The sequence below is a fragment of the Calypte anna genome, chromosome 6 (genome assembly GCF_003957555.1).
Source record: "Calypte anna isolate BGI_N300 chromosome 6, bCalAnn1_v1.p, whole genome shotgun sequence".
Taxonomy (NCBI): Eukaryota; Metazoa; Chordata; class Aves; order Apodiformes; family Trochilidae; genus Calypte; species Calypte anna.
The window spans coordinates 15,147,561-15,167,858 of record NC_044252.1 but is presented as its reverse complement, the minus strand read 5'-3'; the positions used below and the strand labels follow the sequence as shown (position 1 = coordinate 15,167,858).

General features: G+C 37.0%; 1 protein-coding gene across 1 annotated transcript in view; it reads right to left on the bottom strand.

The window, feature by feature from the left end:
• The window catches only part of PCDH15 (protocadherin related 15), a 350,336-nt gene that overhangs the window by 109,269 nt on the left and 220,769 nt on the right, over nucleotides 1–20,298 (bottom strand). The window contains exon 18 of the mRNA XM_030453000.1: nucleotides 10,011–10,139. Coding sequence (XP_030308860.1) covers nucleotides 10,011–10,139 — 129 coding nt within the window. The remainder of the gene's footprint in view (nucleotides 1–10,010; nucleotides 10,140–20,298) is intronic.

Below are 20,298 nucleotides of genomic sequence, written 5' to 3'. Positions count from 1 at the left end.
TGTCTAAGCAACATTTGCAACTTACAGGCTTGTACTTGTCAGTCATTCACCAACCTGATATACAAGCACAATTGCAGGAGTTGATTCAGAACAATGACTAATGGCAGACAGTCACTGCTAACAACACAGAACACCTGGAAAATAACAAACCTTCCTCAAAATTATTAACCTTTGCTGAACAATACTCATGGCTTTTTCCTGTGGTAACTTCTACCCACCTTGGTTCCCCTACAGTGTTTCCTGATGCTTCTAGTAATGGTAATGCTGGATATTGTTCTTCTGAATTGGGAAGCCATGTAGAACATACCATGTATACCTCAGCACATAAAGTAATTTGAACTTATCCTTGGTTTTGAGGATTTCCCTCAGCCTATTAATATCTTGACTAATAGCCACTATACAGCATATGTCTGTCAAAGTACTGGAACAGCTCAGATAAAACATACTTCTAACAGTGATCTTTTGCAGCTCTTTTATCATTTACAGATGCTTGTACACACACACTGTGCACCTTTCTTTTAATACTCAGATTCCTCCATATTCCTCTCTACCAGGACCTCTGTCAGCAGGAAATGCTACAGCACATAGTCAGGTATGAGCATTTTTAGCAGATTCTTGTACTCCCTTACCCAGGAGCCTCCTTTACATAGATCTAAGGTAATTTATTTTCTTAAAACACCTGCATCTGCAGCAGACTTTAAAAATAAGACAAGAAACTTGCTGCCTGGCTCCTGTGCCAATGCTGCAAGAGATGCAGAAAGATGAATTGCACGTTTCTGCCCCTCCCATCTCATTATGTTTATTGAGCATTATGTTTATTGAGCATGTTCCTCTGAAGAGTCTCTAGTAACTACTGCTGTTATTCTAGGAATTCCTCATATCTGCCTGACTGCTCTCATTTCCATCTCTCACAAGGCTAACTTATGAAGTACTGCACGATAAAGCAATACTGGAAACCTAGAACTATAAATGTATCATTACTTTATTTCCCAGAAAAAAACACATTCCACATGTACTAGAGATCTCATAATCCACAAGATATCCTTCATTTGTTGTGGTAAGTTTAAATATGCATTAGAAACTATGCTTCAACATTACAAGAAAACTTCATTAATATAAATCAACAGTATTCCAGCGTAACAAATTATCTTCCCCCATCTCAAGAAGCTTGAAAATATAATTCTGGAAGGTTTGAATTACCAAAATGTCTCTTGAAGGATCATTAACTATGAAATATAATGACAAGCATTTAAATGTCAACAGTATTAATTATATCATTATCATTCTTTTCAAAAGAAATCTCCTACTCATATCTACAACTCTTGCTCACAACAGGCAACAGCAGGATTTAAGGAAGTTAATTGAGTGAGGGTTTACACTCAGACTTCTGGAGCCTGAAAACACCAAGAAAAAAAAAAAAAAGGCAGTGTGTTGATATTCATACTTGTGCACAAGGCAGAACATGACAGGGAATAGATATCTCTATTAAAGCTGCAAGTTGAAGCACTTCTTAGAGAGCAGTTTACCATCAACCCAACTTCCTGCAGACTACATTTTCCTTCAGGTCTTCTTCAAGGACAGAAGTTTCCTGTTATCCCTCCCACCCCAACAAAAGTTCCTGATGTCCAAAAACCTCTGCAGTATTCCAGCAAACAGTTCATCTCAAGGGAGGGATGGAAACTGTGCTGGAGGATACAAGGACAATATTGCCAGGATTTGGTTTATTGTTTTTTATGGAAGACAATATGATTATTTATTATTAAGGGTTTAATGGCCTTACTATTATGGATTTAATTTTTTTATTATTATGGGTTTAAAAGATCCCCAAGCCCCTCAACTATGTCAAATAGTAAATCATGTGTGTGTGAGTGTTAAATTGGATGTTGTACTTGTTTTTCAGGGAGATTACTGTTCATGCTCATACAACAGAATTACCATTTCCCAGATGCAGTAAGAAGCCCTAGATATTTGAAACATTTCTGAACTCTTGGCATTTATTTAAAAATATTTTAAGGATAAATAATTATTCATACAGAAAAGGTTGGAATTTTTCTTCTTCTCTACATGTCAGGAAGTCTTTTTCTCTCATATCATTTTGTCCATTTTTACCCAGCCTTTTATTTCCCTATCTCATTCATTACATCTTCTAACAAAAGGAAAAGATTGGAAGGTGCCAACAGTTTTGAAGGATTTTAGTCAAACTCATGCCAAAAGAAGTAAGGAAACTAAGAATTACTTTTATCCTCTAGTTGTTGTCAGCATTTTATCATACACTTTGTTCTTCTTTTATGCAGTTAGATTTATAAATCACACTCTTAAACGTACATGGCATTATTGAATACCCATTACAGATACTTGCAATACTCTCTTGCAGCCTAAAGATGTATAAGAGTTCATTTCTGCAGTACTCCCTGAAAAATAGACATTTAAATTTCATTACTCATATGAAAAATAAATTCTTTTACAGACTTACAGGAAGAGAGGACTGCAGGTTTTGTTCAGGTTTCTAATAAGCAGTTATATAATACTTTTATGCCATGTTCATGTTCAACTAAAAGTATACAGAAGGCTTTTTAATTTATTCTGCTATATAATTTCTGACATGCCATAAAACTTAATATCAAACTGCAAGAAGAGACAGAGGCTTAGTTACAATGTGTGATAAACTTAAATGGCCTGCAAAAAATTACTTGATGAAGAAAGAAGATATAAAGAATATACAATAAAATTGGATATTGCAATATCAGGTGTCAATCTGACTGATTTACCACTGGATGGGGCAGTCCAATTGGGGGTAGCTGGTCTTAAAACTCGGAGGATGACTCCTCAAATTTTGGCTATCTTCAAATTTCAAGGCAATTCTTACTTCTTAAGAGAACAACCTAATATCCTACACACACATGCTTTTGAAAAACTCTACAGGTTTGCTGTATATCCTCCAGGAACTTTTCAAAAAGTATCTCATTGAACTACCAAGTCATCCCAGCTTATTATTTTTCTCATAACTACAAGTGAGAGTAATTTCTTATGGTAAAGGTAGCACACAGCAGATTTTAAAATATATTTTAGCCATTATGACATATTTTACCCATTATGCAAGACAGGAAAATCTTTGATAAGTACTTTCACAGTCAATGTTAATTCTAGTACATCTGGAGGGTTAGTTTAGAAACCAGTTTAGTTGGTATAGAAACCAGTTAAATGTGACTCTAAATAAAACAACACAGTAAGAACACTTAAATGTTACAAATAAAAATAATTAAAATAAATTAAAAATCAGAAAGATCATGGCTGAAAAAATTTGTTTTTATGAACTAGCGAACCTCCTACAAAATTTAACCACACTGTAAGGCTTAAAAACAGACAAGATTTCTTCAGTCATGTCTTCTTTCTTACAATCAAATCCTAAATGTAGAGGTTTGCACTAGCTGTTTTAAGATAAAAGACTATGAGAAATTTTGCTTTTATGATAAGTATTTTCTTTGCCAATGAGATGATCAAGCAATTCAGAGATTAACTTAATGAAAATACATATTAGCAAAAATAAAAAATAGTTTTCAAATCACAGATGAAATATATTATTTTCTATCTTCACATTTTGCTAGGCTCTGAAAAATCTCTCTAATATGTTAACACATTTTAAAGGTATTTTTGTGATTTATCTAAGCTATTTGCTCTCTCCCTAAGCCTGCCAATTTGGGAACATTAGAATTAGAATCTGAGCTGGAATGTAACAGCCAACATTTGGATTTGAAACAACACAAGGTCTGAATATCAGAAAAAAGCTAGGTACCTGGCATATAGCACAAGAAAATTCCCCAGCTTTTCCTTCTATCAGGAAGTCTTCAAAAAAAGAATCACTGATGTAGGCAATTCTTCAAGGCACAGAAGAACATATATAATGAGAGAATGCATTCAACAGTTAGCAGGCCCAGTATAAAACATTCTAATTTGTAAGCTCAGGAACACCATAATTTCTTACCCCAGTGACAGAAATCTGAACAGCCAAATCTAAACTAGCAGAATCAGCTATCAAAATACTAGATGGGCATGTATTAGAGACATGAAACCACTGATTTAGAAGATTTAGTACAGCATCAGCCTGAAGTAGATGAAATGACTTAGAAATATACTTGGATGCAAGTATATATTTGGACAGGCAGACAAAACCAAGAATGCCTTTCATGTGGAAGCCCCTGCACTTCCAGTGATCGACTGCTGCAAACATGAATATGGTTGAAATGTATCTCTGATTATAAGTATCAAATTTCCACTAAATGAAAGAACAAATGTTATTACTCTGAAGACAAAGATGTAATTAATGCACAAATTTTATAACAGAAACAGGAAGGATAGGAGGCACAGCTTTTGAAATACATTTAGTTTAAAAAGTGATTCCATTTACCATGTTTTTGGTGGCAAGTAGCTTTTTAAACCTATTTAGGCTCCCCAAAGTTCACCACTTTAAGCTGATGGAGTGCAGCTGTAGCTGCCTGCTGCAAAACAACCTCCAGGAATTATACAGCCCTTTAGGGGCATCAACAGAAAAAACCTAATCCTTTATCACACTGACAGGCTGAGAGGGAAAAAAATTGGACAAACCTACAACTACACCTAGTTCTTCTCATGCAAGGTTTGGACTTGAAACCCTGACATCTATCCCATTTTAAGAGGCTGAAGGAATTTGCTTGTTAGCAAGCAAGTGAAAATCCAAATGGAAGCACGTGGGGTGATGACATGGATGTCAGCTATGGTTGTCATTTAATTTATTTTCACCATATAAGTAGAGAAGCTGCCTTCAGTAATTATTTTAACAGCTAACTATAAAATCTAAGAGACTATAGGGGAGAGAAATATAAAACTAAGTTAAAATATATAGTGAACACTATTAATGGCTGTTACCAGTTCCTGCATTTCTCATCCTTCTTACATATCCCCTTCCAGGTCAGAAAGAAGATATTCTTCAAAACTTATTCTTTTGAGGAAAACAAGGAGTGTATAATTTAGTTAAATCCAAAAGCAGATCTGAACATCTCTTCTGTACCCAACTTCAAGCAGCATTCATCCAAGCTGACATGACAGCCTTCACTATCATGCACATGCACAAGATTGCAGGCAGACTGTGGATGCAGGGATTCATCCACATGAATCACAATAAGGGGCTGAGAAAACTGACTCAGGCTGGACAAGAAGCAAGAATGAAAGCACCTGCAATAAGATGTAAGCACATCCATGCCTTATTGGAAATACTTTTGCATTTCCTCTGCACATTTTGTCTGACAGGAAACTATGAAAGTCTTAATGTCACCAGCATCAGTATGAGGATCTGAAAGGAAATGGTGGCTTTACTAAAGATGTCTCTAACCCAGCATGTAGACTATTTTACTAATGAGCATGCGAGCAAACTAGACATTTCTGCCCAAGGCAGGGGCATTGGAACTAGGATGACCTTTAAGGTCCCTTCCAACCCAATCATACTTCTGTGATTCTATGAAAAGAAAGTTCCTATCAAAATTACCTGGTGAGGATCCAATCACTTATAGGAAGCTACATGGATGTTACAGAAATGAGTGCAAACAGAAACTCAAGATCGACAGTCTTGCACTGAAAACGTGTATTTCATTCCAATACACACAAGACACAGTGGTTCACACCACTAAATAGCAACAGATTTACTAGCAATGCAGATGCACACACTGCAGTCAAATGCAAAGATCTGAATGGCTTCTGGTTGTGGTCTGTCTGTTAAGTTATGATTCTCTGATAATAGATTCTGATTTATTTTTTATGGGTCTGACTTTAAAATCCTAGCTGCTCATATAGTTTTTACATTATTAGATTAATTCAAAATACCTTGTTGAGTAATGAATTATGCAGTGAGCATGGACTCACTGCAGGTATATGAAATTTACTTCAGAAGCAGTGACTTTTTTCTTTCCCAAAGGATTAATTCCTTTCCCTCACAGACTGTCCTCTCCTGTCAATAAATCTCCCTTTTTTGGTCTTGTTCTTTCTCCTCCATCTCCAGTTTTCCTCAAAGATGTCTAAAAGTACAGGAGATCCAAAAATTTACTTTTAGAAGATGGTATTTTTAATACAGGTAAGGTGTAATCTACAGTGCAGGTTGTGGGAAATCATACCCTGTCCTATGAGCCTTCACACACAGAACATGACAAAGGTGATATAGGTAAAATAATATTTCTTTCTAGGCTTTTTAAAACACAATCTCGTAATGTAATACCTCACCAGCATTTGAAGCAGTTTTCCTGTATGCAGAAACACAGAATCACATAGTTGTAAGGGATCTCCAGAGGTCATTTAGTCTAATAAAATAAACTTAACTGACATCTGCGAGGCTTAAACTGGGCTTTGAACCATGGGGCTTGCAGAGTTTACCACCTTATGAATTTAAATCAAAACAGAAGCTTGTAAGAATTCTCTGCTATTCAGAGACAGAATTTGATTAGGGAATTGGCATCATAATCATACTTCATTAGCATTCAAAAGTGGTAGCTTGCTTCTTTACACAACAGACTTGTTCTTTACAAACACTTCTATACCATTAAAAGAAAATGTCTAGAATAAGTAGACTGGTTCTCTATAGGCTGTCACTTATCTTACAGTTTTGTTTTGCTTTGCTTTGTAGGTGACAGATGCTGTTGGATACATACCATGGGTATGAATTTATATTTATTATATAAACACTAAAGTAAACTACTTCCCTTGTACAGTGCAATCAAAAAAAGTTCCCCAAAGCTCATTTTTCCAGCAGGTAGAATAGCTCCAACCTAAAAATCACCTTACTTCCTTGAAGCATTTCTTACTTTAAAAAGCTGCAGAGGTTTTACACATGCCGTTTGCTTATCACTTTCATTGCTGGAGTTTATTTATACTGCCTCAATTTGAGGGAAGATCATAAAGTCCAGTGATACTTGAACATCTGATATGGCATTGTTTTTTCCACTGCCATCTAACTCTCTATCCATATTTTTATTTTTATGCCCTTTCATCTTCCCTTGATACCAACATGCCCGTGTTGGAGACTTGAAACAGTTTTGATCAGTGAAACAAAACTATGCTCATAATAAATGAGGAGAAGATGTAAACGAATCTGGGTAAATAAATAAATAAATAAATAAAAAAGAATAAAAGCTTCAGTCAAGTGATTTGTTTTCTGCCTGGGCCTCATCAGATCAAGACCTCCTTATTTAACCACAGAGTGCATTTTTGAGGTCTTTAACAAACTACTCACAACTTTCTTTTGCTGAACAATGACACATACCTGTTTGTAGGCTTTGCAGTTGATACATCGATTCCCACCTAAATTTCATTCCACATTTTTTACCTCCTATGCAGCTGGTATTGATTAACAGTTCTCTGTACAATGCTAATTATTCAGATGACCTATCTTCTACGGACCTCAGCTATTTTAAACTGCAGTAGACAACATGGTGCCTGAATTTCATTTTCAAGTTTCCTATTTGAAGCTTTTTGTTTCCTGTTGCTCCTTTGTATTTTGTTCAGCAATTTTCCTCCTGCCTTGCTGGGGGATTCCCATCATGATCAGAAATGAAAGAACAGTGGGGAAACTAATAAACCTCCAACTGCCCCAATTTAGACAGCACTGGGTAAAAGAAAATATATTTGAAATATATCTACTGAACTTTCAGTCTTAGCCCTTCTAGCTTTTTTTCCTTTTAATCTTCAGTATACTCCTCAAATCCCCAGAGGCAGGACTATGCCAATGCCTTCAGGAACTCCAGCTTGCAAAGAACCATCAGAATAGTGTGGAATGACAGTGTGCATTGTGAATGCTTGTGTTCCTGCCTGTCACAAGCCCTCTTCTCTCCAACAGAAAACCTTTCATTGCTCTGTTCTGTACCTCATCGGGAAACAAGTTTCCAAAGGCTACATAAGACCTTATGGGAATCCCCTTTTAAGGCCATCTCTCCAGATGTAGAGCACAGAAATCTCTGTTCTGTAGCAGGAGTGTTTGACCCAGTTTTTTCATTTCCCACATAGCTTATAACTTTAAGTGTAGATGGGGAGAGGGCAGGAATATGATTCACCACTTGTTTGGAACAGAGAAGCAGACAAGAGACATGAAATTTTGCAGTCTCAGGAGAGGAAAGAAAGAGAAAGCCCATATAGAAAGTCCAGAATGGGAAGGACATTTCAATAGCTGTTCACACATTATTTATTCTACTTCTAACTTTTGACAAATTACAGTTTCACCTTTCTACTTATTAACATCACAGAATATACCCCTAGACTTACCAGCATCACTGTCACGTCAACCAGCTCTTGCAAGCATTTTTTTTAAAAAATACAGAGCACTAATAGTATCTGCTGCTAATAATCAAACCATGGATTAATGGATTTTAGTGGATCTTGGATAAAAAAAATGTAGAATTTAATTATAAAATACATTTAAATAGTAAGATGATTTGAAACAGAATGAATTTGTTGGGAGGGATCTCTGGAGGTTTAGTTAATCCTTCCACATCCAGGTCATTGCTTATGTTTTATTTACTTGAGAAACCCATAACTTCACCTTCCACTGCAGGTAGTGCTTCCCACCCTCATGGATGATCCTGATACCAAACTTTACCACCAAAACCCACTGAAATATCAAAGTAGTTGAGCATTTTTCCATATCTTTCATCATCACCAGGTCTTAAGCCTCAATGTGCAGCAGTGCCCATATCTTCTTGGGTCTCAAATTAAAAATCTTGTACTATATCTTTTCCCTTGCAATATTTGCAACAAATATAGTAAAAGACATTCCAAAAAGCAACCTTGTCAGTCAGTGGCTTAATTCTTGGTAATGACAACATATGACACAAGAAGGACTACATTCTTTTACCAGGTTATTTTCAACTAAACTAGGCCTTTATATTTTAACCACATTACAGCTTCTGTACAAAATATATTGCCATAGAAACATCTTCCACACCTACTGTTGTTCTAATGTATTGTGAAGCACAACAACACAACAAAAGCTATTTCAGTTTTTAAAGAATATCCTCAAACAACATAGCTTCACCTAAGTACTCATCATCCTTATTTCAAACATCTCACTGAGGCCAGAAAAAACATTCCAGGTGCCCAGATTACTTTGTTCTATAGTACTTGTTTGCATTTGTGAATATAAAGCATTAGAAACTGTATTCAGTATTTGTGCTATGAAAAGAAAGCTTTTTCCATCCAGAGATGGGGAATTAGGACTGGTGAAAAATATGACAATAAATTATTTAACCCATGACTGTCATTCTCCAGGCAGGAATAATCTATTGCAAAGTTTCAGTTTCAACACAAGTTAGAAATTATACTACTTTATAGGACAGAGAGGCTTATGAAGGAAATACGAAATACCATATTCAATTACTAATTAAAAAACCGCACAAGTCATGCTTCCTTCTTTCCCCCAGTGTTTGGAAAAACTGACTTTGCCAAAAAAATAGATGTATATTTCAACTGACTGAAACTTCATCCAGTTGTCCATAAGACCCATATATGATACAAAAATGTACACAGCTTCACATCACTCAAAAATTCTACCCCCAATTTTATGAGAGGTAACAGTTCTTTGAGTCAAGAGTTTAGCTGGTTTTGCCCTTAATGGCCTTAAAATATTATATATGTGTAACAATACATAAACATGACTTGTTCAGTGCATTAGAAAAACATTTTAAAAGAAATCAGTAAAATTGTGGCAATAATGTAAACCTGTTAGAAGCAAGCTTTTAAAGTGGTGCATCTTCAAAAGCACCACTTTTAGTGTGCCATTTTTAAATGCAAATGTCTTTTCAGCTATTAAGCATAGAGAAGAAGAAAATCAATTATGTATATTAAAGTCCAAAAGATTATTTTGTTAACATAAATGCATCCTCCAACAGACAGCTTGCATATAAGCAGTTGCATATAAACATTTTTATGTGAGATTGTCTAAGGCACAAATATTTTGTCTGGACAGTTTGGGTAGTACCTCTTCCCAGTTTATAACTTACCCTTACTTGACCAACAAAGGCATTGGCTTCCTCTTCCTGTACAGACAGGTTTTTAGGCAGAAACATATCAAAAACAGGTCCATTGTCATTTACATCTGTCACCACTATATTAACAGTAGCAGTTGAGGTCTACAGAGAGAAAACACATTATGAACACATCAGCTTTATTTTAAAATTTCACAGTTGATAACTGATCAGCAACCTTCCTGCACTGTATTGGACCCATTTAGTCCAGAATCAGAGGTAAACAGGTAATTGATTTGTTGTCACATGTTTTTGTGAAATAGGAAGCATTCTTCATTTGAAGAGTTTGTTTTGACCTTACATGTCTAATAAGGCAAAAGAGGCTCAAAACAGAATAATGCATTAGAAATACATGAAGGACATTGGATGTCTTTTACTTATAAGGTACTTCAAGGATTTAAGGATCTATCATTCCAACTGGGGGAAGAAGTTAGAAATACTAAAATTTTCCAGAACTACTTCAGTTTCCAACTTCAGCTGCTGACCCTTTTACATAGCATCCGACGATGGCCCAGTACCTGTGTATACAAATAGATAAAGAAGAATCTGGTGCTCCAAGCACTCGTTTTCTTCCACTGCAGGTTGTGAGACACGAAACAATTTAACAGCTGATATGATCCACACTGTCATGTTCCCAAGTCGGTCATAGGTATTGCTAGAAAATCACTAGATCTGCAATGCCTAAAAGAGAACAGTCCAGATCCTTCCTCCACAGTGACGGAAATGAGGATTAGCTCTGGACACTGAGTTACCCTTGTTTGAAACTGATGGGGGAAGAAAGAATCATAATCCAGAGCACTGGCAGAGAGGATCCTCACTTCCAATTATGCTGATGCAATCGTGTGAGTTGCTTTTCAGGAGTTCAGAGACAGCTGGCTGCAAATATCATTCCCCTTCAGCTTTTGAACATGGTATTATGAAGTGATTTTCATTTGATGTACTTAACAGGCAGGTATTTCCTTCCTGCCCTTCCCCTTGCTCTTTTGGAATGACTACATAGCTTCTTTTTTGGCATATGTACGTTATATGCTGCGTTCAAAGAACTATATGAGAGCAACAGCATGAGACAGGCAACTCATAAAACATAAAAGGGATGCTCATATCAGCCTGTGTGCCAAGCTAATGTTACTCTCCAGCCATATGCTACAACTATATGTAGCAATTAGAAACTTCTATAAAACACTCTGTAAAGAACAGCCCTGCCTTTTTAAGAGACTGCTTAGATAATCTAAGAGACCTTCTCTTCACTGCCTGCTATGGTGTTAGTGGCATACTTATCCTCAGAAAATGAGTCACTGCCTTCGTAAAGGAGTAGGCAAAGCTCTTTGGCTTTTTCTATCTTAATAAAACTAAATGGGTTTCAATGGTCCTTCTTCAGATTTGTTAGAAATAAAGAAAGGATCTGAAGATGTTAGAAAGTGAGCTTGTTTCAAAAGACACAACCCTGAATGTAGTCTTGTAAAACACCACTGAAAAATGCTACTTTGTATGGCAAGGGCAAAATGTATGGGATCACTTAACTAGTAGGTAAAATTTATTATGGCAGCTATTACCAAACCAGGTGCTGAAGCACACTGTTTTCATAGGGATATAAAATACTTGAATTTTGTTACAATGTATTTATAAAATATCTTGTCTCAGTAACTCAGGCCTTTCCTAATGAATGCAGCAGCACAGATACTAGGGCTTGTAGGGGCCTCTGAAAATCACCCAGTTCTTACCCCCATGCTAAGACAGCATCTGATTTACCTGTGCCTTGGTGCTTTGCATAACTGAATTTTGAAAGGCTCCCAGTGGTAAAGTTCAGTCCCTATCTGCTCTTAAGAGTTACAAAACGTTTCTTCTAATGTTTAGCTTAATTCTTTTTTTCATTTTAAACTCATTGTTCCTTGTTCCATCTGACATGGAAAAGAAGATCATCCCATTCCTTTTTGTGGTCTTCTGTAAAATACTTCCAGATTGTTACCTTGTTCCTCAGTTTTATTTTCTCTAGATAAAACATCCCCCATTTTAAGACCTCCAAACTAAACTCTTCCCTATTGGTGCACGCCTTTCTTGAAACTCATTTACTAAAGCTGGACATAGGCCTCCAGCTAAGGTTCTATTAATGCTGAGTAGAGTGAAAGATTATTTCAAATGTCCTACAGACAATACTTGTCTGTATCCATCCCACAGTTTTGCCCTTTTCATAACAGTGTGACCTAATCGACACCTATTCAACCTCTGATCTGCAACAAGCCCAGATCCCTTTCTGTGGAACTCTTTCTTACTCAGTATCTCTTTATTCTTTCTTTAGGCAGTTAACTGCATCCTATTTCTAGGTCATTTCTTTAGTTTGTTAAGATCCTTTTCTATTCTTCTGCTTACTTCCAGTCCTCCAGCTTGGCATCTTTAATATTAACCCATGAACATTTTTTCCACCTTAAAAATAAAAATTATTAGAAGTGTCTTAAGGCAGACCCTTTGAAAACTAATAAATACTTCCTGAGAACTTTGCTGGCCAGTTGTGTCCTCACTCTTTGGTAAGTTGATTTCCTTATATTCACTTAGCTTGCCCATTTATAGAGTGTCAAGTTTTTACTAATGTCATGACATATGTCAGCTATTCCTTCCTCCTATTCATATACCAAAAATTAAATTGCTTTGGTGTAATTTGTCAATAAATCAATGACAGCTATTATTTATCTCACTGTTTTTTTCTATCTGCTTAAAAAAAGCTTCAAGATTTTTCTGGGAATGGGTTAGGATGACTCCATTACCACTTTAAACCTCCTTTTTAGATAGCCCTGTCTCTCCCTTGGTGGTGCCCATGTCAAAAAATGCAGATAGCTTTTTAGTGTCAGGGAATTCCTCTGTTGGTGTAAATTATGTTCTGGCATGATACCATGTCATACAAAAATAACCATCATTCTGTGGACAAATTACACTGCCAGTTAGTGAAGAACTGGAACCAGTTTATACTATTGCATGTTTGGTTCCTCCCTTGGCCACAGCTTTGCAGGTATTAGGCTTCTGGTGTAACTTAACTGAGGCAAAACTCTCATCAGACTCTGCAAAGTACATTTCTTTTCAGAGTACTAGAGAAAACAGAGCAAAAAAACCAGGGCTATTTTGCTTGGGCAAAATAGCAATGCTTCTTTGCTCTTTTTCTGCTTCTGTTGAGATAAAGCCACACAGGCATCAGCAATGGCTCCATTAGTAAGATTATTTCATTGCCACAAAACTGTAATTCTTCTTGTACTTCACTGGAAGTTTCTCTCCCAGTTTCATTCTGCCATTACAGGTTTCAGTCTCTGATAGCCCTATTTTTAAAATATACATGAGATTAATAATGTCCTTCTGCCTAAGAAGTTTCCAGGAAACATTAAGATGTAATTCTTTCTTGTGATACATCAAGGGTGAAGCCTCGATGCAAATAGAGCTTACAGGAGTTTCACCACTGGCATCTCAAAGGTCAGAATTTCATCCTGAGCAGACCTTAAAAAAATAATAAAATATTGAAGACAAAATAAAAATATTGGATTGAAATATTACTCACTAGTTGTCCCTAGTGCAAAGACAGATGTGCACTCCACCCTTCAAAGGTTGTCTACAAACTACCTCCTCCACAGAGAATGGTGCTCGACAAGCACCCAGGTATCAAAAACTTCCCTTTGAAAATTATCAATTAAAGACCTCCAGCAATTCATAAATCCTCCACTGTTTGAGCCAGATTTTGTCTGTGTTTAGAATCTGTAGAATCTTTAGAAACCTGCAACCATCCTCCCTTAAAAAACAATAACAAAAATGTCTGAATGTAAACCTGCATCTTTGTATGCCTTTCCTAAAACATCTTCTGGCACAGTACTTCCCACGTAACAAGCCTCAAGCATTTTTACACCCTCATAAGCCCCTGTAGTAAATGCTCCAAAAAGGTGGAGCATATTGACTGATTTTTATTAAGGGACAAGATCCTTGTAGCTGTCACATGGGAAAATCACTTGCAAAGGACTACTAATGGACTTAAAAAGCTAGTCACTATCTTAACAGTATCTGGTCATGCTTTCATAGCTGTGTTGTCAGTTCAAACTTACTGTCTGCAGGACAGAATCCATAGAATCTTCATCTCCCAAATCCTGGGACTCAACAAGCATCCCAGTCCCCACTGCTGGAGTCAGCTCCCTCTTCTCACAGCTGTACCTCCAGCTGGGGCATTTGCAGTGTCCCACAGACTCACTGCTGAGCTACCTGTGCTACCAGCCTTCCTTAGCAATCCCTCTTAATCCCAACACTACCAAGAGCTGATCCCCCCCACACACAAGGACTAAGAGATAACCATGTGCAATATAGCTCTTTCAGAGTTTTTCTACAGTTCTTATGTGGGGACAAATACAGAAAACAGATCTGTTCCACAATAAACATCATACAAGAACTATTTAATATTTAAAAAGTAAAGAATACAGAACATTTTGAAAGAAACAATCAGGAAGATGCTTTTGGGTTGGCTTCTTCTTTGTGCATATTTGCTTATGCATAGTTATTTGCTAATTGTTTCTGAAAATGCCATTTCCACATTCTATTTATGTAAGAAAAACATACTTTAAAATTTATGCATCACTGACAACAGAAAAAACACTCTGGAATGCTTGGTCTGATGTACAACCCACACTGAATGTAAATCAGTTTTCTGAATCATACCTGATTCCACAGAATACAAGGTAATAAAATCTGTTTGATCTAATAAAACTAAGAGGAATATGGTTTAAAAACCATTGGCTTAAGCCAGTGAATACTTCGTATTTTGTAGACTTCTTCACCATTTGAGATATTTTTAACAGTATATGTCTTATAATCTGTTTTATAATCTGGTGTGTTTACTTCTGATGATGCTGAATCAACCCAGAGGAGATAATGGAACAGCTGCCAAAGCCTGTCTTTGCACTTGCTAACTTCTGAATCCAGTGTTGAAAATAAAACAATAGTTGTGCACTACTGACAGATCTAACTTGTGTACAGAAGTGCATAACAGCAGGGGAGCTCACATACTTATTTTAAATGACCATAGCACCACATATGAAGAATTCTCATTTGAAGAAGTACCAAAGGAAACTTAGGTTTCACCTAAGAGGAAACATTGAAGGCAGCAGGGAAGGCTGAGTTCTGCTTAATACAACCTGGGTTTTAAGATTAATTTTAAGATCCTTCAAGAATTCTTTATCAATGATGTAGAGGAGGTAATGAAGCAGAATCTCCCTCAGGTTTACAGGTAACACCAAACGGGGTAACAGTCACTACACTGGAGGGCAGAGTTGCCATTCAGATGGACCACAGCCAGCTGAGAAACGGGCCAAGAGAAGCACTGTGAAATTTGGCAAGGACAAATGGCCCTGGGAGGGAGAAGCTCCTGGTGGAGGCCCAGGCTGAGGTCTGCCTGTCAGGAAGCAGATCCATGGGAAAGTGTGTGGCAGTGCACAGCAAGTGGATCAGGAGCAGCTCTATGCCCTGGTAGCAACACAGCCAGCAGCTCATGGGCAGTCAAACAGGGGCCCAGCCTAAAAAACCAGAGAAGGGATTATCCCTTCTGTTCAGCCCTCAGAAGACCACACCTAGACAGTGAGTGTCAGGAGAGAAAACAGGTGTAAACTGAAACGACAGAGGTTCAGGCTGGAGTTAAGGAACTGCTGCTCCCTAAAAGAACAAAAATCAGAGCATTTCAATGTGATGAAGCAGAAGTGTTTTCTATACCCTTTGCTCTCATTTGTCTTCTTGTTGTGGACAGGAAGTGGGAATCAGATAGAGCAGTCCCTGGATAAGAACATAATGAATCAATTTTTTTGATGTCTTTATATAATCAGATAGGGGTTACCATAAAAACAGAATAAATCAACTACCAATCTGACTTGTGCATATAAAGGGTGAAAGCTCTCTAAAGTTATTCTGCATGTTATTTTATAACAAAGGGTAGGACTTGCCATTGGTGCTTAGGGATTCCAGACCAGAGTAGACTCCCAACTAACAAGAAGTGGAAAAGCTGAAGAGGTTTTTGCTTAACTTATCTTTGCAAGAAAAAAACAAAAGTTTATGGGGATTTGCTAAGAAAGAGACAGAAGTAGGAGAAGAGACATGAGCAATTGTATCCCAACTCTTCTGTTAAAAAGGAAATTTAGTATTTTTCAAATTAATGGCAGTACTTATTTGAAACATCCTACCTTACCTGCCAGCCAATACAGACACATAGGGTGGTGCTCCACTTGTTAATGCATTTCTGTTCATGAATTTCAAGGCGTACTTCAGTTGTCACTAATGAACTTAGCAGTATTTTTACAAAGGAAAAATATATATAAGCAGGACAATTATTTTATAAAATTAAGTTTTCTGTTTTTCCTAAACTTCCAAGGGTATTAAAGTAAGATTCTGTAAACTAAGACCAGCATTTCATATATATACATTTTTTTATTAGTCACAATTAGAAAACTCTCAAAAGTGGATAAAATCAATTGCAGAATCACCAGAAGAAGTATCCAAACAAAGCTCTGGGTTAGCAGCAATGCCCCTGGTGATCCCTTCCTTTAAATAATTAATAACAAACTCTGAAACTGAGAAGAAATGTGGGGATACTCAAAAATCTTGCTATTTCATCTGAATAAAAAAACCCCAAACCAACAACAACAAAAAACCCCACTGGTGGAGCAATGCCAACTTTTTACATGAAATGGTAGTCAGTTGGTTACTTTGATTTCTTTGAGGTACATAAAGCAGCAGTTCTTCCATTAACATCAGAAAATGCTACGTTTGAAGATTATTAAATAAAACCAACCTTCTTATATCCCCATTAGATGGCTCCAAAGATTTGTCTAAACTCTTTGCAAGTCACAGCTTAAGACCCATGTTCTATCCTGAAATAGTCTTTATTAGACAATAAGACTAAATTACAGGGGCTTATTCAGACCTGCAGCACAGAGCAGGATCAGTAACTTCAAGATCACCTGTCCTGCAGATAATGTCAAAAGCAGCCACTAACACTAAAATCACATTGACTAAATAATCATTGCTTAGAAGGTATGTTCAGGGTGAGTCATAACCTTTTCTCAGTCTGTCACTGGAACAGAAAATAAAAAAAAGAAATTTGACTGTGGGTTTTACTCTTTCTTGCAGCAGCCAAGTACCTCTTTAGCACACCAGCCAGAAAGACCCCAGGTAGTGAATGCACACTTTGGGGATAAAAAGTACACTGCAGAGAGGATAAAAGTAAACCCTCAGAGAAAAGGACACCACATTTTATATGAAGCTCAGTTTCTTCTATCATTAAAGAAGCCTGTTGTTTGTCATTGACATTTTGAACTGCAGGCAGCAATGGATGCCTGCAATCACTCCCAGTGTCACATAAACTGCATTTTCTATGTCACCAATTTAAATTCTTACACCAAGGAAACCTCCAGCACACAAAGAGAGAGGTGGTTATGCTTCTAACTTTGTCACAACACATTACATCAACATTTTTAAGTCAGTAATGAAGAGCACGAGGAGCTTTATAAGTATTTATCACCTTTGACTGTCGAAGCAGCAAAAGTTTATATTTAATGACAAGTTCTGATGGGGTGCCCATTTGCTTCAGCAGATTTGGCTTTCTTGTCATATGTGTGTGTGCATATGTGTGTGTGTGTGTGTGTGTGTGTGTGTGAAGATAGCAATATTGCCCGTGTCAGAGCCTCAAGATTTAAAAACCTATTTGAGTTCCTTTCATTCAAGACCTGTGACATATGTCTGGAACCAATGCACAAGCTCCCTATAATATTACTGTCTTCTCAGTTTGGCTCTATGCTTGTAACACTGGAAAGTGACCTGCATATGGCATTGTAAAATTAAGTAAATCCTTAGAACTACCACCATCATGGAGAAGATTTTTCCTTGGAAAGCTTGTGGAAAAGGAATAGAGAAAAAGATGATGTTTGAAGAAAATCAGTTGGAGAATTTTTTAATTCACTCCCTTCACAAAATTACAGAATTGTCATGATTGGAAAAGAATAGAAATATAGAAATATATATCACCATTCCCTGAAGTGCTTCATCCACACAGTTTTTAAATACCTCCAGGTATGCTGACTCCACACCTCCCTGGGCAGCCCATTTCAATGCCTGACTACACTCTCAGTAAAGAAATTCTTCCTCATATCTAGTTTAAACCTCCCCTGGTGCAACTTATTTCTTCCATACACTCAAGGAAGCTCCTAGACTGTCTCATCTCTGCAGTGTTGTATTTCCAGCAGATGTCCAGTTGGTTGAAATCCCCCACCAGAACAAGAGCTAACAATTGTGAGGTCTCTGCAAGCCACTTGTAAAATGTTTCATCTGCCTCCTAATCCTTGTTGAGTGGTCTATAACAGGCATCCAACAGGACATCCACCTGATTCACCTTCCCCCTTATTCTAACCTTTAAACACTCAACATTCTCATCATTGCCATCATCAAGATCTATACAATTAAAACACTCCCTAACATATAGAGCTGCCTCACTGCCCCTCCTTCCCTGTCTATCCTTTCTGAAGTGCATATGGATGGTGTCCATTGCAGCATTCCAGTCATGAGAGTCATCCCACCATGTGATTTCTGTGATGGTGACTGTGTCACAGCTGTCCTGCTGCACAATGGCTTCTGGTCTCTCCTGTTAATTCCCCATACTGTGTGCATGCTTGTGACTGTACACATGCTATTTTATTCAACATATACATTAAAATGAAAGCAAATACTTTCACAAATTTCTTACCTAATTATGAAAAGTTGCAGTGTATTGCAGAGGATCCTAAAAAAGACTGTAAACCTGCACTCTCATCAAAGAGAACTGCTGTTTTGTTAAAGCTCTTAACATATGTTTAATTACCTCTAAAAGTCTTTAAACAAACTTTAGTGTTCCCAAAGTAATAAAAGACCTAATTCACAACTGCTTTTGTATCTCAATTGAATGAATACTTCTCATGCAAACACCAAGATAATACAGTAAGCATAAAAAACTGCCTTGGCTTTTTGAAAACTGGGCATTGCTACAAAAGATTTTTCAGGCATGGTTTGGAAAGAAGTCTTGAAGATATTACTACAAACACATGCAGGGAAAAACGTCGTACAGCCTCATAACAGGCATTTCCTATTTACTGCTGAAGCAAACTGTGTTTACTTCTCTTTTATAATAAACTAAGTCAAACAAAAGATCAACAGCTGTAATTTATAGCTTTCTTAGGGCTACTAAAATAGCTCTTACATATATAATTCTCCCCTACACATCGAATGTAACATTTACATTACCTCTATAAATATATTTTCTCCTAAGTATGCCAGGTCCTGATAAATGTTGCAGATGATGAATTTGAAGGAAATTTCACTTGTGACTTATTTTATTTGTACCCTGCCATTTAAATTGAAGCTGAGAATTGATGAGAGCATACTATGCCTTGCAGAGGAAACATTCATAGCTCTGATGTTAAGCCAGTTTATTAATTTAGACAAACACTAAGACAAACACTATCATCTCAAGATAGAGTTTCCAAATAATGAGAGCTGAGGCAAAGCCCAAGGCTCTCTTTGATCAAAAAGAAATTGTATATAGTGCTTCTGATCTACGTATCAGGACTTATTTATATCCAATTCAAGAAATGTCCACTTAAATTATGATATCCAAAGTAATAGCCATTCTTCACCAAGAAGGCGAAATAGCTGCTCAGCCCTTAAAATACTGGATGTTATTAAGACCAGGATAAAATATACACAAACTACAGAGCAGGTAAATTGCCATGCTGTCTCAGTGCTCCAGGAGAGTGACAGCCTGAAGACTAATGTTAAAAATGGGAATCTAAGAACAGTTGGTAATTAAATAATTACAATAAAGTGCCAAAGCCAGAAAAGGTTTTGGGTAAGCATGCACGACTGGTTATGGCCTTGGTCTCTGAACTTTTTGAATGCACAGAAGCTGCATAACCACAATAAACAACATCCACCAGGTTATGGGGAAGGGGAAATGTATTAGTTCTTTCCCTGTCTGTTCCTATCAGCAAGGCTGCAAGGTATTTGTTTCCTTCCAGTGTAGGGCACAAGAACTTTAAAACCAGTATCTATTGACCCCCTACACCTCTCCAAGTTATAAAGAAGAAATGGCCAGCTGGACTGCAAAAAAAAAAAAAAAAAAAAAAAAAAAATAGGAGAGAGAAGAGCTTCAGGATGCAGGGAAAGACAACGATGGATTTTGGCAATAATTACATTAATGAAAACAGACTGGAAAAAGCCTGGGGAAAAGACA